This window comes from Lissotriton helveticus, chromosome 1_1 (genome assembly GCF_964261635.1).
Source record: "Lissotriton helveticus chromosome 1_1, aLisHel1.1, whole genome shotgun sequence".
Classification (NCBI taxonomy): Eukaryota; Metazoa; Chordata; class Amphibia; order Caudata; family Salamandridae; genus Lissotriton; species Lissotriton helveticus.
In genome coordinates, this window is record NC_136057.1 from 1362224256 (window position 1) to 1362248123 (window position 23868).

Genomic DNA, 23868 nt, shown 5'->3' on the forward strand with positions numbered 1-23868 from the left:
CAACAGTAAATCTCTGTCCTTCCCTTTGTCACACCTTTTTATCTACCCCCCCCGCCCCCTACCTCAGTCACTTCTCTCCAATATTGTCGTACCACGGCCACAATCACAGATGCGGAGCCTACCCGGGACTCCTGAGGCACAAAGGGCGGTGAGAGCCTAACTCAATGCGACTCGCACTGGGAACGCTAGCCGGGCCTCGCCAAACCTCACGCGTAACCAGCGTACGGCGCGTCTGAGGCAGCAAGAAATACGGGCGTACGGCGGCTGGAAGACCCGTGCAGCGCCGGCTGAACACTCAATCCGCTCATTTTTCTGCTCTAAATCAGGCATCCTGCACTAAAACCTGTAGAGCATCATCGTGGCTGAATCGCTGTGGTGAGATTGGAGACGGCGATGGAGCGTCTGGCCGCCCCAAATCCTGCAGTTGCAGATCGCCGCTGCCGCGGCCCTGATTGCAACATGGCGTTTGTGCAAGCCGGCGGAGGCCCCTACTAGGAGCTGGTGAGCGGGGCTGTCGAGAAGGTGCCGTGAGGGCATGCTTGGGCCGTGGGCACTTGCAGGAAGCCTAAGTCACGGCGCCCAGCATTGAGGCTCGGCGGACATTGTAGTTATTCGCCGGCGACGAGATCCAAAGCTGCGGTGATGCAACAGAAACTCCCTAATCCTGCCTTCACCGATCCCCGTCACCGCGACCTTGTATGTACCGCTTCGGCCGCGAAATGGCGGCCGCAAAGCTCCGATATTTTCGGAATCGGGGGCGTGTTTTTGGCGTTCTGAGTGACAGATGACGTCACAGGTGGAAAGCACGCCAAAAACACGCCCCCGAATCCGAAAGAGGCGGGGCTTGATTGGAGTGATGTCCCTCTCCTCCAGTGGCTGGCCTCCGTTTAGGAAGCCAGCCAATGGAGGAGAGAGGCGGGTTCAAGCCCCGTCTAAAAAACATTAAATCTCCGACCAAAGACTGAGCAAGCGCAGCCTTTAGGTCCTCGACCTAAACAAACAGCATTCTGGGAATTGTAGTACTGGCGCCCTACATGTTGTACTTGCACCAATACAAACTTTTGTCTTGCGGGGGGTGGAGCTTGTTGACACCTATAAGGATGGGGCATGGTATTCAAACCTTTGATGGCGCCCTCATCCTGTTAACACCATTGTCACTGAGGAAGGCAGAGAGAGAAGCCGAAATGCATTCGCCCTATAGATGGTGTTATCTACAATAAAGAAGCCTCCACTGTCTCCCCTGCTGTGGCCTCTTCTCTTTTCGTGAGAAGGTTCCGTGTGTGTGTGTGTGTGTGTGTGTGTGTGTGTGTGTGTGTGTATATATATATATATATATATATATATATATATATATATATTTATTTATTTATTTATTTTTTAACGAACATTATTGAGTGCCACATGGTAGTTATCAACAATTACATGTGTTTCACTTAGGCATTTCTCGTTTTTATACATCTGATTCGTGGTGAGAAACTTATAGCATGATGTGCAAGCAATTACACCAATAGTTTAACATTTTACAGTAACAGTACTTGTGTGTTCCTGTTATACAAAGGAAACCTCAATATATTTAGAGCGAACAGCATAACTATAAACAATTAACCCAGTTACCCCCACCCACGTTCTGGCCCGTAGGTCTGCTAGTTAGCGTTACCACTGCGCATATGGTGCGTCTCCATTTTGAAAGGCAAATATTTGACAATCTTGATTTTTTAACCTCATCGGAGAGTTCTTCAGTTCTATTGGCACGATCAGTGTCATCAGTTTAAAACTCTTCCCTTTTGGTCTCTCCTTGTCCTCTTAGTGTTTCACTAAGCTTTTGCGCCTGATTGTCCAATGTCTCGGAGAGAAAGGTGGACAATTGATCGTCTGTCTAGACGACATCCTCATAATGGCGCAGCAGCATGACAAAGTTCTCCTCCACCTCTCCTGGGCAACCTGCCTCCTACAGGACTTGGGCTTCATAATCAACAGCGAGAGATATCTGATTTGACTCCTTCACAGAATCTAGAGTTCTTGGGGTTCCAAGTGGACTCGATAGCTGCACAACTCAAACTTTAGCTTCCAAATATGCTTTCTATAAAAAAGGAATTGAGATGAGCTGTGGCGTCTCAGACAATATTGCTGATAATTTTGCCGTATTTAGTGGGCCTTCTTGTGTCCTCCATTCAAGCCATATTTTGGGGGCCTCTCCATTACCAAGCCATCCAACGGCTCAAAATTCTGCATCTCCGCCGGGGTCTGCACAATGCGATACACATAGCTGTGTAAGAAGAAGCCAAAATGGAGATCTCCTGCTGACTAGACAATATGGACGCCTGGAACAGCTAGGCAATTTTTGCCTCTGTTCTGGACGTCGTCCTAGAATTGGATGGAAGCAGATGGGGCTTGGGCACGAGATGTGGCTCACTGGAGATGAGGCAGAAGGTCTCGGAGAAGCTTTGGCTTCATATCAACTACCTTGAGATCCTTGCAGAATCCTTTGCAGTAAAGATTCTATCCCTTGACAAGGTGAAATGTTGCATCCTTTACGTCTCCTGGTGGAAATTGCCAAAGACTTTGGCATTATTGTCTGGGACACTGGGTTGTGGTGACAGTGAAGTATATCCCGGGCTGGGTGAACATTGTAGTGGACTGGAACTCTGTTTCTTCTCAACTCCAGTGACCCTTACCTTTTCAAGGTTCTTGCTCATGTGTGGTGGACTTGTTTGCATCTCACCTAATCTCTCACCTGTCATGTTTTTATTACATTTGGAGGCTAGATCATCTGGCTGAGAGTTTGAATGCTTTTCTACAGTCTTGGTTGGGGGTCCATGATGTATGCCTTTCCCCCGTTCACAATGATCCCGAGAGTTCATTATTGTGTTTGGTCTCATGTAGACTGGTTTCGGATGTCAAGGCCCTGGACATAGCAAGTAGAGTATTTACTCCTGTGGGGGGTTTCTTTCCGCAATTATAATCGTACCAAGACCAATTCTTGTCCTATCATTTATCCAACCTTTCCCCACAATCAAACGTGTGTGGTCAAATGCATTAAAGCTTATGAGGAATTTACCCGCGAATTTTGCTAGAATTAAGTGGGTTAATTGCTTATCTCTACAAAAACCTTTTGCCCGGTTTCCTCAGCGACTCTCGCTCGTTGGGTCAAGTGGCTTCTAGGGTAAGCTGTTATTAATGTGTCTGTATTTGGAGCACATTCAGTCCACGGCGCCATGGCTTCAAAAGCCTTCTCTGTGGTATCTAGACTAGAAGATATTATAGCGGCTGGGGATTGCTCTTCTGATCACATTCAAGGTGTTTTATCACAAACCAATTGTAGATGTTGCTTCTGTTGTAATGGCATAGCTTTGAACAAGCATAATTCAAAGCCTCCAGTTCTTCTATGAAATAAAAACAATTCTAGCTATCACGTCAAGAATGTTCAATTCTATTAAGGACACAGAGGTGAGGATTATTCCATCCGCAAGCGTTGTGATATGTGATGATGGATATGTCAATGTTTATGTATATTGTGATTATGACAACTATATCAATGTTTGATGCTATCCCATCCGTTGAATGCATTTTTTCCTGTTAGTGGTGGGATATTACAATTACAGTTTTTCTGTCTCGCAAGCCAGGGCTCCAAACTGGCGTAGATGGTGTCCTGATTCATCTGGCTGATTTAGTTGGAGTTGCAGAATGGATTGGAGGTTTCCAATTATTCCTGATGTTCGAATGCCTAATGCTTAGACTTGTCGTCGGGTCGCATTGGACCAAGCCGTTCACGTTTTAATGGCTCTTTTGGCTTATAGTTGAAGCTGTTGGTTTCACAAAGAAAGAGGAAGGACTGTGGTTGCATGGCAATATATATGGACTGGGGGGTGGTCCTAATTGGTAGAAGATGGGCTAAAGGGCTCATGGGTAATGTAGTATTTTCTGTGTATTATTTTCATTAACCGCTGTGTTTGAGTAGATTAAGAAAGAGAAGCATTATCCTCGCCTCCATGTCCTTAATAGAATTGAAAATACTTTACGCAATAGCTAGAATTATTTTGTATTTTCTGCGGTCTGACACCCCTTTCACATCTGTTTGATGAAACTATATACCCTCTATGCTGTTTCATGTCTCCTAGACTTTCAAATTTATTAAACAGCGTTTTAGATCACAACAGGACATATTCAGTCCGATCATATAATTTCTGTCAGTGTTGTTTGCATTTCTAATTCTGTCTTTCAGTTCTCAGAGCTTTTATTGACGAATCACAAGAGGTGCAGTAATTTCACTAGGACAGGCTTCCTTTGTGTTCATTTGCTTGTAGTCATGCATCATAAAAGGAGAAACAGAATTGCAAGCCCCAGTTTGTAAAGGAAAAAACAGCCTGAATGATGTAATCCTATCTTGAATTCCTTCTCTTCGTCCCTTGTATTATGGGACTGCGTAGGGTACAAATTAGTTTTATTGTGAGTGATAAATAAGGAGATAGTGTAACATTTGGGACAGAAGGACTCAAAGGCATGTACCTACTATGAGATTTGACCTATTCACGTCTGAGGATTATATACTTAAAGGTGTGTTGTCTGTATGTACTGCTGCACCGATATACAAATACAGAAGTACAAGTTGATGAAGTCTGTGCCGTTGTTGTTGTTCCTCTAAATATATTGTGGCAATGTACATTGCAAAGTAAACTCAAAATATTTACAAAAAAAGAACTACTACAAGTCGGGCATGTCATGACTGGACAAACTACTCAAGCTTAACATGGGACAATCTGGGTGCTGCTCTGTTTTCATATAACTGCATGTTCATCTGTTAAACCACACCAATGTTTTCAGCGTACTTACTATCCCGTTTGCTTTGCATTTTTCTCTCCACCCAGACAAAGATGGTATCCCTGCAAAGAAAGCGAGGAAGACTGACATACACTCTCTTGGCACCAAGAAAACTGGGTCAAGACAGCAGAGGTTGCAGCAGCAGAGACAGCGGCGGGACAAGACCACTGTTAAGGGAAAGGTGGTGAAGTCTGCTATAGGTGAGGCCCCCTTTCCAGCTTGCAGCACAAAATAATTGCTAGTGTGATTTCAGGTTTCATCTTAACAAATGTGTGAATGGCAGGATTTTGGCGACCAATGCAGTGTTACAGCACAGGTAGTATCTGTTCTGTGTGTGGGAGGGAAACTTGCACTACTATTGCCCCTTGTGTACCTGTTGTAGTTGATAGGGTTTTTCCTGCTTCTGCCTTTTTGTTTGTTTTGCGTGATATCGAAGCTTCCACTCTTGCCTGTATTGTACCTGTATTATTCTTTGAGAAAGATGTTTGCAAGAGAGACTTAAACTGTTATACATACTGTGCTTTTTCTTGTATTTAGGTATCCTGCACTACTGCGTTGTGCCTGTTTTTAATCTGTGAGTTTGTAGAACTTGTACTAACCTTCTGTATCAGCAGTATTTATACAAGCCTCCAAATGCACTAACTGGAATCTTTTTTTAAACTGCAGATGAATACCTGAAGCGACACGGCACAGGCAATCTGCAAAAAAACCTCCAGTACATGCAGAGAGCTAAGTTTGTGACAGATAGCACGGTCACGAAGGAGGTATGTGTTCTCACCATTGCTGTGCATAGATTTATTTTCATGTTCTCCCTTGTTCCACATCCCAGGCTCCGTATTTCCGCTCACATGTATTGCTCCTGATATTTAACCCTCTTCCTACAAGCTGAGACTCCATTATTTACAATGGGGTCGACTGGCCTAAAGGCAGGGCCACTGCAATTATGCGGCAAGGGAGCACCAAATTATGCAGCTGGATAGACTGAATTTATGCGTCAAGGAAAGGCAAATTATGCAGCATAAAGAGGCACATTTTTGATAGTATTGCATCATTATTTTGTAATTTTTAGGTCTCGCACCTGCGAACCGGATTGCAAAGCGATCCGTCGCTGCGAGACTTATTGTGATCATTTCAGTTTTCAAGGACTCAAGGGGAACAGACAAGAGACAAGAGATGTGAACGCGCAGATCTTCAACTTGGATTAGGTCACGCGCATCCACTGTGAACAGCATGTCAGTTTCAGTTTTCCATGAGCAGTTCTACATTATGTTACTTTGTTGCAGTTTAAAAGTTTCGTTTTTGCTTTACTGGTTGGTGCTGGGCTGTGGAGCGCTGCGCTGTAGAGTAGAGCGCTGCGCTGTAGAGTAGAGCGCTGCGCTGTAGAGTAGAGCGCTGCGCTGTAGAGTAGAGCGCTGCGCTGTAGAGTAGAGCGCTGCGCTGTAGAGTGGAGCGCTGCGCTGTAGAGTGGAGCGCTGCGCTGTAGAGTGGAGCGCTGAATAGTGGAGCGCTGCGCTGTAGAGTGGAGCGCTGCGCTGTAGAGTGGAGCGCTGTAGAGTAGAGCGCTGCGCTGTAGAGTAGAGCACTGCGCTGTAGAGCACTGCGCTGTAGAGTGGAGCGCTGAATAGTGGAATAGTTCACTGTAAAGTGGAGCGCTGCGCTGTAGAGTGAAGCGCTGTAGAGTGGAGCGCTGCGCTGTAGAGTGGAGCACTGAATAGTGGAATAGTTCACTGTAGAGTGGAGCGCTGCGCTGTAGAGTGGAGCGCTGCGCTGTAGAGTGGAGCGCTGCGCTGTAGAGTGGAGCGCTGTAGAGTGGAGCGCTGCGCTGTAGAGTGGAGCGCTGCGCTGTAGAGTGCTGAGCTGTAAAGCGGCGTGCTGCCCTGTGGAGTGCTGCACTGTAGAGCAGAGCGCTGCGCTGTAGAGTAGAGCGCTGCGCTGTAGAGTAGAGCGCTGCGCTGTAGAGTAGAGCGCTGCGCTGTGGAGCGCTGCGCTGTAGAGTGGAGCGCTGCGCTGTAGAGTGGAGCGCTGAATAGTGGAATAGTGCTGCGCTGTAGAGTGGAGCGCTGTAGAGTGGAGCGCTGCGCTGTAGAGTGGAGCGCTGCGCTGTAGAGTGGAGCGCTGCGCTGTAGAGTGGAGCGCTGAATAGTGGAATAGTGGGCTGTAGAGTGGAGCGCTGCGCTGTAGAGTGCTGCGCTGTAGAGTGGAGCACTGCGCTGTAGAGTAGAGCGCTGCGCTGTGCTGTAGAGTAGAGCGCTGCAGAGTAGAGCGCTGCGCTGTAGAGTAGAGCGCTGAATAGTGGAATAGTGCTGCGCTGTAGAGTGGAGCGCTGCGCTGTAGAGTGGAGCGCTGCGCTGTAGAGTGGAGCGCTGCGCTGTAGAGTGGAGCGCTGCGCTGTAGAGTGGAGCGCTGAATAGTGGAATAGAGCGCTGAATAGTGGAATAGAGCGCTGAATAGTGGAATAGAGCGCTGAATAGTGGAGCGCTGCGCTGCAGAGTGGAGCGCTGCGCTGCAGAGTGGAGCGCTGCGCTGCAGAGTGGAGCGCTGCGCTGCAGAGTGGAGCGCTGCGCTGCAGAGTGGAGCGCTGCGCTGCAGAGTGGAGCGCTGCGCTGCAGAGTGGAGCGCTGCGCTGCAGAGTGGAGCGCTGCGCTGCAGAGTGGAGCGCTGCGCTGCAGAGTCCAACGCTGCGCTGCAGAGTCCAGCGCTGCGCTGCAGAGTCCAGCGCTGCGCTGCAGAGTCCAGCGCTGTAGAGTGGAGCGCTGCGCTAGAGCGCTGCGCTGTAGAGTGGCGTGCTGGGCTGTAGAGTGGAGCGCTGCGCTGTAGAGTGGAGCGCTGCGCTGTAGAGTAGAGCGCTGCGCTGTAGAGTAGAGCGCTGTGCTGTAGAGTAGAGCGCTGCGCTGTAGAGTAGAGCGCTGTAGAGTAGAGCGCTGTAGAGTAGAGCGCTGTAGAGTAGAGCGCTGTAGAGTAGAGCGCTGAATAGTGGAATAGTGCACTGTAAAGTGGAGCGCTGCGCTGTAGAGTAGAGCGTGCGCTGTAGAGTAGAGCGCTGCGCTGTAGAGTAGAGCACTGCGCTGTAGAATAGAGCATTGCGCTATAGAGTAGAGCACGGAATAGTGCACTGTAGAGTGGAGCGCTGCGCTGTAGAGTGGAGCGCTGCGCTGTAGAGTGGAGCGCTGCGCTGTAGAGTGGCGCGCTGCGCTGTAGAGTGGCGCGCTGCGCTGTAGAGTGGCGCGCTGCGCTGTAGAGTGGCGCGCTGCGCTGTAGAGTGGCGCGCTGCGCTGTAGAGTGGCGCGCTGCGCTGTAGAGTGGCGCGCTGCGCTGTAGAGTGGCGCGCTGCGCTGTAGAGTAGAGCGCTGCGCTGTAGAGTAGAGCGCTGCGCTGTAGAGTAGAGCGCTGCGCTGTAGAGTAGAGCGCTGCGCTGTATAGTGGAGTGGTGCGCTTTGTAGAGTGGAGTGCTGCGCTGTAGAGTAGAGCGCTGCGCTGTAGAGTAGAGCGCTGCGCTGTAGAGTAGAGCGCTGCGCTGTAGAGTAGAGCGCTGTAGAGTAGAGCGCTGCGCTGTAGAGTAGAGCGCTGCGCTGTAGAGTGGAGCGCTGAATAGTGGAATAGTGCTGCGCTGTAGAGTGGAGCGCTGCGCTGTAGAGTGGAGCGCTGCGCTGTAGAGTGGAGCGCTGCGCTGTAGAGTGGAGCGCTGCGCTGTAGAGTGGAGCGCTGCGCTGTAGAGTGGAGCGCTGCGCTGTAGAGTGGAGCGCTGAATAGTGGAATAGTGCGCTGTAGAGTGGAGCGCTGCGCTGTAGAGTGGAGCGCTGCGCTGTAGAGTAGAGCGCTGCGCTGTAGAGTGGAGCACTGAATAGTGGAATAGTGCTGTGCTGTAGAGTGGAGCGCTGCGCTGTAGAGTGGAGCGCTGCGCTGTAGAGTGGAGCGCTGCGCTGTAGAGTGGAGCGCTGCGCTGTAGAGTGGAGCGCTGCGCTGTAGAGTGGAGCGCTGAATAGTGGAATAGTGCGCTGTAGAGTGGAGCGCTGAATAGTGGAATAGTGCGCTGTAGAGTGGAGCGCTGCGCTGTAGAGTGGAGCGCTGTAGAGTAGAGCACTGCGCTGTAGAGCACTGCGCTGTAGAGTGGAGCGCTGAATAGTGGAATAGTTCACTGTAAAGTGGAGCGCTGCGCTGTAGAGTGGAGCGCTGTAGAGTGGAGCGCTGCGCTGTAGAGTGGAGCGCTGAATAGTGGAATAGTTCACTGTAGAGTGGAGCGCTGCGCTGTAGAGTGGAGCGCTGTAGAGTGGAGCGCTGCGCTGTAGAGTAGAGCGCTGTAGAGTGCTGAGCTGTAAAGCGGCGTGCTGCGCTGGGGAGTGCTGCGCTGTAGAGCGCTGCGCTGTAGAGTAGAGTGCTGCGCTGTAGAGTAGAGCGCTGCACTGTAGAGTAGAGCGCTGCGCTGCGCTGTAGAGCGCTGCGCTGTAGAGTGGAGCGCTGAATAGTGGAATAGTGCTGCGCTGTAGAGTGGAGCGCTGTAGAGTGGAGCGCTGCGCTGTAGAGTGGAGCGCTGTAGAGTGGAGCGCTGCAGAGTGGAGCGCTGAATAGTGGAATAGTGCGCTGTAGAGTGGAGCGCTGCGCTGTAGAGTGCTACGCTGTAGAGTGGAGCACTGCGCTGTAGAGTAGAGCGCTGCGCTGTAGAGTAGAGCGCTGTGCTGTAGAGTAGAGTGCTGCGCTGTAGAGTAGAGCGCTGCGCTGCGCTGTAGAGTAGAGCGATGCGCTGTAGAGTAGAGCGCTGCGCTGTAGAGTAGAGCGCTGAATAGTGGAATAGTGCTGCACTGTAGAGTGCAGCGCTGCGCTGTAGAGTGGAGCGCTGCGCTGTAGAGTGCAGCGCTGCGCTGTAGAGTGGAGCACTGCGCTGTAGAGTGGAATAGAGCGCTGTAGAGTGGAATAGAGCGAGGAATAGTGGAATAGAGCGCTGAATAGTGGAATAGAGCGCTGAATAGTGGAATAGAGCGCTGAATAGTGGAATAGAGTGCTGAATAGTGGAGCGCTGCGCTGCAGTGTGGAGCGCTGCGCTGCAGAGTGGAGCGCTGTGCTGCAGAGTGGAGCGCTGCGCTGCAGAGTGGAGCGCTGCGCTGCAGAGTCCAGCGCTGCGCTGCAGAGTCCAGCGCTGCGCTGAAGAGTCCAGCGCTGCGCTGAAGAGTCCAGCGCTGCGCTGAAGAGTCCAGCGCTGCGCTGAAGAGTCCAGCGCTGTAGAGTGGAGCGCTGCGCTGTAGAGTGGAGCGCTGCGCTGTAGAGTGGAGCGCTGCGCTGTAGAGTGGAGCGCTGCGCTGTAGAGTGGAGCGCTGCGCTGTAGAGTGGAGCGCTGCGCTGTAGAGTGGAGCGCTCCACTCTACAATGCACCACTTCACTTTACAGCGCACTATTCCACTATACAGCGCTCCACTCTACAGCGCAGCGCTCCACTCTACAGTGCAGCGGTCCACTCTACAGCGCAGCGCTCCACTCTACAGCGCAGCGGTCCACTCTACAGCGCAGCGCTCCACTCTACAGCGCAGCGCTCCACAAAGCGCACCACTCCACTTTACAGTGCACTATTCCACTCTGCAGCGCTCCACTCTGCAGCGCAGCGCTCCACTCTACAGCGCAGTGCTCCACACTACAGTGCAGCGCTCCACTCTACAGCGCTCCACTCTACAGCGCAGCGCTCCACAGCCCAACAAGCCACTCTACAGCGCAGCCACTTCAGTTCAGCACTCCACTCTACAGCGCAGCACTTCAGTTCAGCACTCCACTCTACAGCGTAGCACTTCACAGTACAGCATTTCACTCTACAGCGCAGCGCTCCGCAGAGCAGTGCTCCACAGCGCAGCGCTCCGCAGCGCTCCACTCTACAGCGCAGTGCTCCACTCTACAGCGCAGCGCTCTACAGCGCAGCGCAGCGCTCCGCAGCGCAGCGCTCCACTCCGCAGCGCAGTGCTCCACTCCGCAGCGCAGCGCTCCACTGCGCAGCGCAGCGCTCCACTCCGCAGCGCTCCACTCCGCAGCGCAGCGCTCCACTCTGCAGCGCAGCGCTCCACTCCGCAGCGCAGCGCTCCACTCTGCAGCGCAGCGCTCCACTCTGCAGCGCAGCGCTCCACAGCACAACTATACACATTTATTATGTACCTAGAATACTTTAAAACGGCCAACTAACTAAAGCAAAACAAAACAAATCTAACAGCACATTACCATTATTTTGATATATACCTTAAAGTAAAATACTATATACACAGCTACTTTAGCATTTTACCACTAACATTGCGTTTTAAAATATTGCACTTTCAATATTAACATACCATATAAAACATTATTACAATACAAATGTACTTCAATTTATTTTCATTCGTAGCCTTAAAGCTAAACACTGTGAACACAATTACTTTTGCGTTTCAACACCAATGTATATAAGCCACACACTGCATTATGCAAAATTGCAACTGTAAAAACTAGCATCTAATGTCTTATTATTATTATATTACAGCAAAATACACAAATGCTCACTTCAAATTATTATCTTGTTACATGGCCGAATACCACTCCGTGATAACAATAAAAACACGCAACACACAATGTTACATTTAAAAAGACATATCAAATATATCGAATACGTAATAAATTAAATACCTTGAAAATGTACTCGCAATATAAGCACTACATATAAAATATAGAGCAGTTTAGCCACCTTCATAGGTAACAAAATTGCAAGTGCAAAATACAAATATAGCAAATACTAATCCATATATACTCTATATACCTATTAATGCATTGCAAACGAAATACCGTCCCTACAAATAAAAAAACTTCACATATTATGACACGATAACATATATTATTGAAACAGCACGAAATAACAAGTACATTATATATACATTATCACATAAGAATAACAATTACAATTAGAGACATTGTTACCAAAATACAGTCACATTACAATTAATAAAAGCACTTACATTATGCGCGAAGCGAAGCTCCCTACTAGCGCGACACTCCTTACACCTTCAACGCCGACGTCAATATAACATTTACACGTGCGGTGATTGCTACATTACGTTACATAACAAAAGAAGCAATCTGATTGGCTACGGCATACGTCACACGCAAAGAGGAGCAAATTAAACCACAGAAAGACTAGACCACGACATTACAAACACCTTCACACATTAGGGGATATTTTAGACGCCATTATTTTCAATACAAAAACATTTGCCGTTCCATAGCACAACTACCCTAAATTCCTTCGTTTGTATTATGGGATTTTAATCCTCTGTTTAGACCTTTGCAAGTACAACTAGGCGAGACGGGCGTATGGGGCACGTGGCAGTGGTGTGGTGAGTGAGTGGCATCTCTGTGCTGGCAGATATGAGGTTAATCAAAGGCGTAGCTAGAGCTTGTGGCGCCCGGGGCTACCCCTCAGATTGCCGCCCCTTGGGGGCGGTGGGTGCTGGGGAAAAAGGACGGTGAGCACTTCAAAGATGTCCGAGGAGAGACAGAGACACGTAGTATTGCTGCTAACAGTTACCTCGATCATGAAAGTTACATTTAGTTATTTATAGTTTTATATAGCGCGAACCTGAACCCGAAGTATATCAGAGCGCTTTACAATTTGAGGCAAAAGGTAACAAATCAGAACAATAGTCTAACATGGGGAATCTAATGGGCATTGAGATGTTTACCCTTCTCAAATTTGCAATGGTTATTTGTTAGAAATGGGGGTCTCTGGTTGACAGTGGCTGAAGTGGGGACCCTTCTTCCTAAGTCAGAGTAAGGGGGCTACACCCTTTGATAACCCCTCCTTGTGCGCCGGACCCGGGGCCTCTCACCATTCTTTCTTTTAATATGTGTAAAACCAGTATAATATAATGTATAACTTTTTTTAGGACTTCACTTTACACCTATGTGATAGTGCAATTTGTATTTATTCATTTATTTGCACGATTGCATGTTAAGAGCAAAACACCACTGGGTTTTGCGCTGACACTTCCCAGCATTCTTTTTGATCTTATTGCACTAGCAACCAATAATGCCTGAGAATGAGTGATGGTATAACCAACCTAGTTGCACTTGCTATGCTATTAATTTCTCTTTTTTAGGCTAGCACAGGTCATGAATGAGCAGATCAATGATATCATCTTATTAACAGCTGCTGTGCCTGCCTGACCTCTGATACGGTAGTCACACAGTCTGTGTCTGTTTAGTGCCCTTCCATTTCTGGTGTTTTGCATAAGTTTTAAGATGATCATAGAGTTTCTCGTTGTTCAAATGGGGATAAATTCTGATATTTAAATGTTTTCCTTGTCTTCATTGCTTGATTTTGCTCGCAATATTGTGTCACTCATAGTCCTCGTAATGTCACTCATAATTGCTCTAAAATTATGACAGTGTCACACATAGCAATCTGAAACCTTGGCAGCTATGCTTGCAAGACATTGTCACTCATAGTACACTGAAATTATGAAGATGTCACAGTCACACATAGCGATTTGAAACTCAGCTATAAAATCAAGCCCCACCACCCTGGTATGTCTGCCCCCATCTCAACACCCGTGAAAACAAGAAGTCAGTAATGTAATCCATATTGCCTTCTGGTTTCAGGTAGAAAATAAACCACACTGTTAGAAAAGAGTTGGCACGAGCTACAAAAAACAGGCTCTGGCCAACGATGTATCCAGCACTTGATTCATCCTTATGCCCCCACTACTACACGTCGATCTAAGAATTCTTCACCTGCCGTTTGTTTGCCAAGTACTGTACACTGCTGTGTTGGCAGAGCTCTTCTTGGGCATGCAAGCCTGACCTTATCTAAGCACTGTATTATCCTCAAGCTCGTCCATCGACTGTCTTGCTTCTAATTGTGCTTGAAGTCAGAAAGAAGATATCATGCATTGCCATTGTCATCACAGCTGTGATTTTTGATCCTGGCTGATGGGCACAACTTGTCACAAAAGTATTTCTGGAATAAATAATTACTAAGGCATTCTCTGGACTCGACTCCCCCCGGGCCCCGCTACGACCGACTCTCTCTCTCTCTCTCACCTCAATTATTGTGGTGTGTGTCGTCGTGTTGCGCAGAGTGCCGCCCGCAGCCACACAGTACTGGGTGACACAGAGTACAGTCAGTGAGTACTGTAAAGCGCTGAACAGGGCAGGGCTGAGGGCAGCAGGGCCCCGGCCAGGCCAGGCAAGAACTTGAATGGTGGTGGCTGTCTCTCTCCACAGTCCACGCACTCCTCGACAAGACGGGTCACGGGAGGGGCTGGGACCGTGAGCGCGCAGCCGCAGCGCGTAATGCGTCACAGGTCACACTGGTGCGGCGGCGAGAAGGCTGGCCCAAAATGTTACAGGGCCGTCATTGGTTGCGGCTGTGCGCACCGCGCACGCTACCTGATTGACGGCCCTGGCCTCTGTGAGCGAGGCTAGGAGGTGGGGGCCCTGTTGATGACGTCGTGATAATCGGAAGTGAAACCAACCGAACTGACAGGTGTACATTAAATGCATCATGGTGTGTGCTACTGACTGCTTAGATCGAATGGGAGATGGCCTGATCTCTGATTTACTGTTGTCACTGGCGTCCCGTCCAGTCCGACGGGTGTCACCGCACTGTAAAACTCTGATTTTTATGTGTAAAGCAGGCGCTGCCCTGCGCCACCGCGCCGCCCTAGTCACAGCTCACAGGCCTCCGCGGCCGCAACGGGCCTCGGCCAGGCCTCCTCCAGTGCCGGCCCCCCGCACCCCCCTAACTATGCCGGTGTGAGGTTTTCGAGGCAGAGTGGTGGCGGTGGTCATCATAATCAGAGGACACCGGTGCATTGTGGAGAACGACGCCAGCGTTTATTTGCGGGTGCGAGGCTTGTACTGCCAAACTAATCACTCGAATCCGACCGGGCCGGCTGGGGTGAGTGGTCTGGCGCCGGAAGGATGGGAGAAAGAAGAGGAGAGCATCGCTGAGGGGCTCCAGCAGATGGGACATCGGGCAGAGAGGGGGCTGAGGGAGACGTGATGTTATGACGCATGATCGGCCGCCGGCAGAGGAGGTGCCGCATCCAGTAAGTTTAGTTTATATATTTTTATTACGGTATTTATTTCATTACCCCTGACCTCCTACCCCCCCCCCCACCACGCGCGTTCCCCCGGAGTCATGCAGGCCGCGAGAGGGACCTGTAAATTTGATGCCACCTCATGCACTTACAAGAATGGTGCGGTGGACTTTTTAAACTACTTTACTTTCTTTGGCCCTTACAATCAAGTGCTTGCTGCTGCCGCCGCGATATGAGAGAGAGAGTGTGAGCGAGTATGAGAGCAAGAGAGAGAGGCAGCCTTCAAAACTGACCTCAAAGTTCTCCTCCTTCAAAGACACTTCAAAACTTAATTCACGCCCTCTCTTTTACCTGAATAAAGACCTTCCATTATAGAAAATTCTTTTTTCCGTGACTACTACCACGCGGTGACGTGACCTGCTGCAACCGTCATCACGCCACCACCACACTGCACATTATGCCTTCGAAAAGGTACTTCGCTAGTTTGCTTCGTTTCATACTAAAATAAACAGCACACCCATTTACATTCTGTTCCCTTCAGTTACGAGCAAAGTTATTTCTTATGACCTTCAAAATAACTAAGGACACGTTGATTCCAGGCAGTCACTCAGGTGGGAACAGGAATGGTGTTCAGCCAAGCTGAGCTGCACAAGGTGGACATCACCATTCCCACATACAGGAGTCCACCATTTTGTGCGGCACACAAGTAGGGGTCCGAATGAAGCCAACTATTCATGTGTGAATCACAACATACAAAACACAAACACACATCGATGTCCCATATAACATGTAAGTAAATGACATCAGTTATGGGGAGTTACAGACCTTTTACTGAAGAGAGGTAGTGAGCAGTCTGTCCACAGGGCACAGATAAAATGGCCTGCACTTCTGCACTAGAAACTCACAGCCACCATCTCCAGTCACTGTGTAGCTCGGATTAAGAGGTAGCCATTCGGAATGACTGCACACTTTGGGTTTCATGACAGTCAGTCTCACAGGAGGAAAATGCAGATATGTCCTATAAATGTACAAAGGCACAGCGGCACCCCTTCCCAAGCCATGCAATAGTTGCTTGTGCCAGTGGATTCAAGCTATCCTGGCTGATGAGGGGTGAAAACCCGAAACCGGTCCAGGATGCTTGTTTCCAGTCCAGGGAGGAGAGGGCCAGGCAGTTCGGGCTGGACTATTCCCTTGGGGAGCAGGGTCAAGACTTTATATGCCTGGTTGCAAACTGGGGTGCCACAGTGAGCAAAAGATCGATAGATTAAACGCAGATCTGTGTCTGGGGTGAATGGTTGAAAAGTTTCAGAGCTCCGTCCATCATCTCCTTGTGTTTGCTTTGATCCAGCTCTCCTTCACTAGATTAAAACATACAACGGACCACAAACTACATTTTGAGGATATACAGATCACCAATTATATGCATATATGCAAATCTTTGCTTCTGATTTTTTATACTGCTTTTTAGGATGCCGGGCACTCCTTTAAATCCATATCTAGATGCAGTTAATAATAACGTAATATTTATTTAGGTGTATAAAGACTGCTCAGGCATAATGTACTTCCGGTTCCTGGGTGATCCACAGAAGAGTATCTTATCTCTGGAGCAGTTTCTTTCTGAGATTGGAGATGCTCTGCAGTGGTACTTGGAGGCACTAAGCTCCTGAGGGATGCAGGCCCACAGAGCGCAGCATCTTGTTTTGAAACAAAAACACGGTTCTTCATCTATCAGTTGGTACTTTGAAGCCAGAATAAGTTTTTTTCATTTATTCTGCCAAGATCAAAGACTTTGTACTGAGAAATGCACGGAGGCTCATTCCTTCTTTTCAACTAGTTAATGCAAAGTTTCCAGACAGCAGGACAGTGCACCGGCAGCTTGCGCTGTGCCGCACAGACCGCATTTTGTGCCTAAATCGACTCCAGGCGCCTGGTTGAATTTAGAGTGGGTTGTAAGAGACTAGGTGGTCCACACTTCCTATTTCCATGGAGTCAGCTCTTCGTGTAAAGCACTCAAGGCCATGGCACGTGATTATCACTGTGGCATAAAAGTTGATACCTCTGTGCATAAGTAGTACAATGCTAATGTATTGAGGAGTATTTTGTTTTACTATCAGAGTTTATTTAGCATAACAAAACCCTACACACATAAAAGTGTGTGCGTACATTTATACGGTAAATAAATGTGGAAATATACTAATTGTACTTTTTTTTCAACAATCAAAAAACATATTGGATACATTCCAACAAAAGGAGAAAAACAAAATGGCTTATTTACAAGCTCCTGGCCCTTGCCCAGCTGGTGCCGCAGTGCTGGACCAGCCAACAGAGAAGAGATTCTATGTGTCGGCCAGCCACAGTAACTCATGCTCATTGCTCACCCCTTACTAAGCCACAGTCCAAGATGGAGCACATGGACGTCTGAGCCCCAGGCCATGGAATTACTTAGTAGATAGATTTATTTGAGTCCAGCATGGGTATTAAGTTACTCATTTTTACAAGGCCTTGCTCAAGAGATCGGTTGCTTCAGGACAGTTTGGGTCCGCGGGATAAACTACCAGTGAAAGTTTTCCCCAAACAGAGATCCCTGAACTGCAGAAGCAGGAAAGCTAGACCTCGTGGGACACCGTAGGACTTTGCAAACTTTTGCCACAATAAAACCACGGTGTTGTCAGGCCTGGCTGGGCAGCAACCCGCTGGCTCTCAAAAGGCACCGCCACCTCCAGCACTACACTCGAGTTTGTCTAGTATTACAGACCTTACCATTGGAGCCGGTTCTCGGCATGTACCTAACCATCCCGCCATGTTGCCCACTTACACAAGCAGTCAGGGAGAATTGAGGACCCAGAACGAGGCTCCACTGCCACGCACCCAAACAGAAAGCAGCGTTGGTTGGTTTGGCCTGTAATAGCCCCTGCAGACTCCTCAAACATGCACGCTCTCGCTGCGCTGCTATATTAGGGGATTGCTGATACATGTGGGTGCAGCTTACTACATTTCAAAAAGCCTTCTTTGGGCCGGTGGGCCTAGTGTGTAAAGTTAGTTCAAGCATCCATAAATTAATGAGTGGTTGTGGATCCGTCCACTCATGATTAATCAAACATGCCCACGCCACCGCCACCCACGGGGCGGCATAGTCGCATATTCATCATCATGGCAGCTACACATGTCAGAGAAAGATGCGTGCACCTACCATACTGGCTCCCAAAAGGCACCGCCACGCCACCTCCAGCATGGCTTCCTATGACGTTTATATATAATTTACAGACCTTAGCATTGGATCCGGTTTACTGCATGTATGTACCTACCCATCCCGCCATGTTGCCCTGCCCATTTACACCTGCAGTCAGTGGGAATTGAGGACCCAGAACGCTTTATCTAACTGATTAGGCCTGCAAGGCCGTGCCTTACCTGGTGGCTCCTGGTGCTGTTAATGGCCAGTAGGCGTAGTAGTAGTCGCTGCTGGCAGCCGCTACTCGAGTCCAGTCCTCAACAACGCCGTCCGTCCATCCGGCCTGGCCGATCAAGCTTGCTCCTGGCAGCTGTTGAACCACGACGACTCAGTGGGGCTCGGCCGTGCGGGTATGCTTGCTACGTTGGTGGCAATGCAGCCAATGCGCGCGCAATCTCCAAAAATCTGCGCCCGCTGCCTCCTACCGCGCTCCGCGCACAGCCCCCAACGCCCAACCAATCAAAATCCAGCGCTGCCAAAATCATTGTCCCACCCACGCCCCTACCCACTGGGCGACCGGCAAGACTGAGCCGGGGTCGCACAACATTTATTGAAAAGAACAGGAGACAGAACTTAACAAGAACCTGAAGAATCAGAGTCACAAACAAACAGGTTCAACATCAAACAGTGCCACTGCCAAGTGCCGTAATAATGAGGAAAATCTTTCAAATCAATTACGTGCACTAAAGCTGCGTAGACCCGGCCCTGCTAATTAAGTGCCGGTGCTAAGCACCGTCACAAATTAAGCCGTGTATGGAAGTGCCTTCCCAGTGTGTTCTTGTGGTGTGTGAGTCTGGCATTTATTGCAGTATTATCCTTTTACCTGTGAACTCTTTTGTAACATACACACATCACTTTTCTCTTGTATCACACCGTTTGCTACCTCCTACATTTTGTTTGCTTTAGATACTTGCACAAGTGCCACCATTGCCTATGTAATGTTTGTTTTTGTGTTTGAGTGTCCTCCATTTATTGACGCTTTTGTAACCTGCACACTTGTCACTTTCCCCCTGTATTGCACCGTTTGCTACCTCTTGTATTTTGTTGGCTCACCATTGTCACTTTTGCCTCATGTAATGTAACGTTTGCTTTTGTATTTTGTTCACTAGTAATGTTCTCATGTATCAGTTCTGTTTCTATTGTGAATTAGCTCTGACACCTTCGGGTAAAGTCCGCACATCCCTTCTTACTCAGCTTGCTTAGCTGGCAGAATGGTGTTGGAGCGTTGGCTAGGAGTTTATTATAGTTGAGCTTTTTTCTTTCAGTTAAACAATAAAGTGACATTCATACAACCTAAATTCAGGATGCTGCCTCCCTGCCAACGTTTTAGGCATCTCTTTTTAAAGTCGGGAACATTCTGTTAAAACAGCTGTTTAGGATGTAAGGTATTTCTTCTCACGAAACAGACTGATTTTTGATAATGTCCTGAATGCAGCAAGGACCGTCTGAATCAATGTAAAGAATTGCAGTGTTCCTAATGTTCTATATGCGATTTGCCTTCAACTAGTAATTACCATTGCATCATTGTGTGCTGTCTCACTCTTAATGCCCGTTTAAAAAGAGTGCTCTTTATGCTGGACCCAAGTATGTTGCTATTTAAACACCACCAGCGATCAATGCACGCTTCCACCACACGCACACAGAACCAGACGTCAGTGCACGCTTTCACCAGGCGCACACACACACCACCAACCATCAGTGCACACTTTCACCAGGCACACCCCATCAGCCGTCAGTGCACGCTTTCACCGGGCACACACGCCACCAGCTGGCAGTGCACACATCCACCAGGCACACACACCATTAGCCATCAGTGCATATTTTCTACAGGCACACACACACCACCAGCCATCAGTGCACGCATCAATTGTTAGCACATCCACAATTAACTATTGTAGCAATCGCAGTATGGCGCACTTTACTTTTAAACATGTCAGTGCACGCTTTTCCACCATGCACACACACCATCAGCCATCAGTGCACACTTTCAACAGGCACACACACACCACTAGCCATCAGTACATGGTTTCATCAGGCATACACACCACCGCCCGACAGTACACACTTTCAACAGGCACAGACTCCATAAGTCATCAGTGCATGCTTTCACCAGGCACAAACACCACCAGCGGTCAGTGCACGCTTTCACCGGGCACAAACATCACCAGCCGCCAGTGCACCCTTTCACCAGGCACAAACACCACCAGCCGTCAGTGCACACTTTCACCAGGCACAGACACCATAAGTTGTTCGTGCACGCTTTCACCGGGCACAAACACCACCATCCGTCAGTGCACGCTTTCACGAGGCACAAACACCACCAGCCAATACAGAGTTTGCAAAAAAATTCATGCAACACATTGTCATATACAATGCCAATAACTCAAACTTGAATGCTGCGAGACCTATTGCATTGCAAATGCTTGTTACACATGGTAATACTGTCTGGGCAAAGATTTCACCCCTTCTAGTAACAGTCTAACAACCAAATGCATAAATAAGCTACTGAGAGATGGCCAGTTAACCTTTGTGAAGGGTCTTCCAATGCACGCAAACTCAGAATGTCATGTTTTTGTAACATTTGATCAGTTTGACCTAGATGCAAAATCTAAAGATTATACACTAGCATGATGGATTATGTGACAAATGCTTAGTTATGAGAAAAGCCACAGAATCTCATAAATCCATTGGCCCTGCCTATAGGACAATCGAGCAGTGGTCTGAATGATCAGTGTGTGGGACGTCTTTTGGGCTGTTTGCATACCTGTTTTATAGTCTGGTGGAAATACTGTTACTGTTGATTTCCCTGATATTACCTCAGTCCTTGCCTACAGCAAGCAAAAATGCATAGCCTCTCATACCTTGAAAACCAATGTCCTGCAATTAAAGTCAGGTGTTCCTTCTGCTGGGTAGTTGGTCACTTAGCAAAAGTGTGTAGGAGGAAGAATAAGAAAGCTAAACTGTGAAATATTTTGCTGATAAAACAAGAGTCTGAACATTCAGAAAACAGTGATGTGAGCAATAGTGATGGCGTGCTAATGGTTGATTGCCCTGTCTGACAATTGGTCAGAAAACAAACCCAAGTGTGACCTGTTAATTGGGGGGTAGAAATATCCATAGTGGCGGCCTCAAGTTCTCCATTCACTATTATTAATAAAGATGTATGGAGAGAGAAGTTTGTGTCACAATGGGGTGCTGAGTTTGTGGAGTCCGACATACAGTCAGTGACTTTCACTGATCAACAAATTCCAATGTTGGGATATAAAGTGTTTGCATTTAAATTCAGGATGCATACCAAATTATGTGTCTGAGGTTGGACCTTCTGTTTTGCGGTGGGAGGACCAGAAGACTCTGGTGATGATTCTAGATCCCAACAGCAAGGATCAAGTTCTACTACTGGGGTCACAGTAGTTGGATGAAATGGAATTTAAAGGAGGAAGACGTTTTGGAATGTTTTTTCTTGTGAAATTGGTAAATTGAAGGAGTTTGTACACAAAATAGTACTCAAAGGGGGTGTCTCATGTGAGCCACAAAGTTAAGAATATTCCATTGAGAGTAAGGACTGAAGTGGTTAGAGAACTGAGCGAATTGGAACAAAGAGGTGTTATTGAACAAATAGATTGTGCAGAATGGCTTCCTCCTTTAGTTATTGCCATGAAAGCTAATGGGGTCTATTCGCTTATGAAATTAAAATAGAATTTGTAGATTGCAACTAATACCCTGGGGTGTCAAGGCACTTAATCCTCTATGAACTGCAGCACATATTATTATTATTATTATTATTATTATTATTATTATTATTAAGCTGTTTTATAGCGCGCTCAATTACTGCCGGAGTATCCTGGCGCGAAAGAGAAGAATAAAAAGGAATTGTAACAGCAGAGCCCTGAGCCGACCTAACAAACTAGACAGCCAATCTAAACAAATGAGTTTTTAGCGCTTTCTTAAAAGCCTTGAAGTCAACAATACTGCGCAGAGAAGCCGGGAGCGCATTCCATGCGCGCGCGGCCTTCACTGCCACAGAGTGTCCTCCCAACCGGACACGCCGAAAGCGCGGAACCTGCAGCAGATGTTGAGCTGCTGAACGCAATTCTCGGTTGGGGGAGTACCGCATGAATCGTTTCATCAGGTAAGCGGGACCCCGCCCGTTGATGGCCTTATGGGCCAGAGTCAGAATTTTGAAAGTGATCCTGTGCGGCACCAGCAGCCAATGCAGACTCTCCAGGTAACTCCTAACGCTAATCCGCCTGGAGATATTCCCCAGTAATCTGGCGGTAGCGTTCTGAATAATCTGGAGCCGCCCTATCAAGTAGGCCGGAGAGCCACTGAACAGAGCGTTGGCATAGTCCAGGCGCGAGAGAATTAAAGCTCTCGCGACTGACTCGCGTGCAGAGGCAGGCAAATAGGGAAAAAACTTTCTAAGAGACTTCAAGGTCCCAAAGCAGCCTCCAGTAAGCCTCTTAATATGCCCCTCAAATCGAAGGTCTTCCCCAAACCAGACCCCAAGGTTCTTAGCCAAGGTGTTTGAGGCGCTTGGAATGGGGAAGCCATCCGGCCACAGTAGGATCCTAAAATCAGGAGGGAACTGGCCATAGAGCAGGATTTCGGTCTTGTCCTCATTACACTTCCATTGAGATGACGCTAACCAATTGAAGACTGAGGACAGACAATTCTGGATCTGCTCTGTTTCCAGAGCCTCTCCTGGCCAGGTGAACAACAGCTGCGTGTCATCAGCGTATGCTAGAATTTTGGCACCCAAATGTTCGGCTAATTCAATCAGGGGGGTCAGATATATATTAAAAAGCAGAGGGCTCAAAGTCGAGCCCTGGGGGACCCCTGTCAAGAGAGGTCTAGCCGATGATGAATAAGGAGGGAGCCAAACCTGTTGAGATCTTGCCGTCAGAAATGAGCTCAGCCAATCTAATGCAAGATCACTGACACCGATGTCGGCGAGCCTGGCCAGGAGGCGTTGGTGGGGAACTGTGTCGAACGCGGCAGAGAGGTCCAATAAAATTAGAGCCGCTCTGCCGCCACCATCCAAGCACTCCCTAACTGCCTCTGAAATTTCCACCAGGGCCGACTCCGTGCTGTGAGCAGCGCGGAACCCGGATTGGGCCTCGTGGAGAGCTCCGGATCTTTCCACAAACTCATTAAGCTGCTGGAAAGCCAATTTCTCGCCAATTTTTGCCAGAGCAGGAAGCAACGATATAGGCCGGTAGTTAGTCAGAACCGCAGGGTCGGCTCCGGCCTTTTTGAGCAATGGCAGGAGCTTAGCTTGTTTCCACTCTGAAGGCAAATTGGCAGATTTAAAGGAAAGGCCGACTAAGTGTGTCACCTCCTGAACAACCACATCGGCAACAGCAGCCAACACTCTTGCTGGACAAGGGTCAGATGGTGACCCGGATTTCAAAGATTTAATCACGGCAAGAGTGTCAATAGTTGTAGGAGGGACAAACTCCGTCAACCTGGCCGATGGAACCCTCAGAGAGGGAAAAAGGTCAAGCGAGGCTTTTGAAGGACTGATGGCAACAAAATATGACTGAATAACAGCTATTTTGTCCTCAAAAAACCTGGACAGACTCTCACACCAGTCTTTTGAAGCTGGAACTATCCGCTGCTCCGCGCGGGGGGGCAAGAAAGGTATTCACAATCGAAAAAATCTCTCGCCTGCTATTATTGGCTTTGGCAATTCGATTGGCGTAATAGATACCTTTTGGCCTTTTTAATACTAGCATAATAATTTCTCTGTTCTTTACGTAGTATTTCCTTGGCCAAAGGGCAGTA

General features: G+C 48.4%; 1 protein-coding gene across 1 annotated transcript in view; it reads left to right on the top strand.

The window, feature by feature from the left end:
• Positions 1-23868, top strand: part of RPS19BP1 (ribosomal protein S19 binding protein 1) — a 55469-nt gene that overhangs the window by 8668 nt on the left and 22933 nt on the right. Inside the window, exons 2-3 of the mRNA XM_078683417.1 lie at positions 4866-5018; positions 5485-5582. Of these exons, the coding sequence (XP_078539543.1) occupies positions 4866-5018; positions 5485-5582 (251 nt within the window). The remainder of the gene's footprint in view (positions 1-4865; positions 5019-5484; positions 5583-23868) is intronic.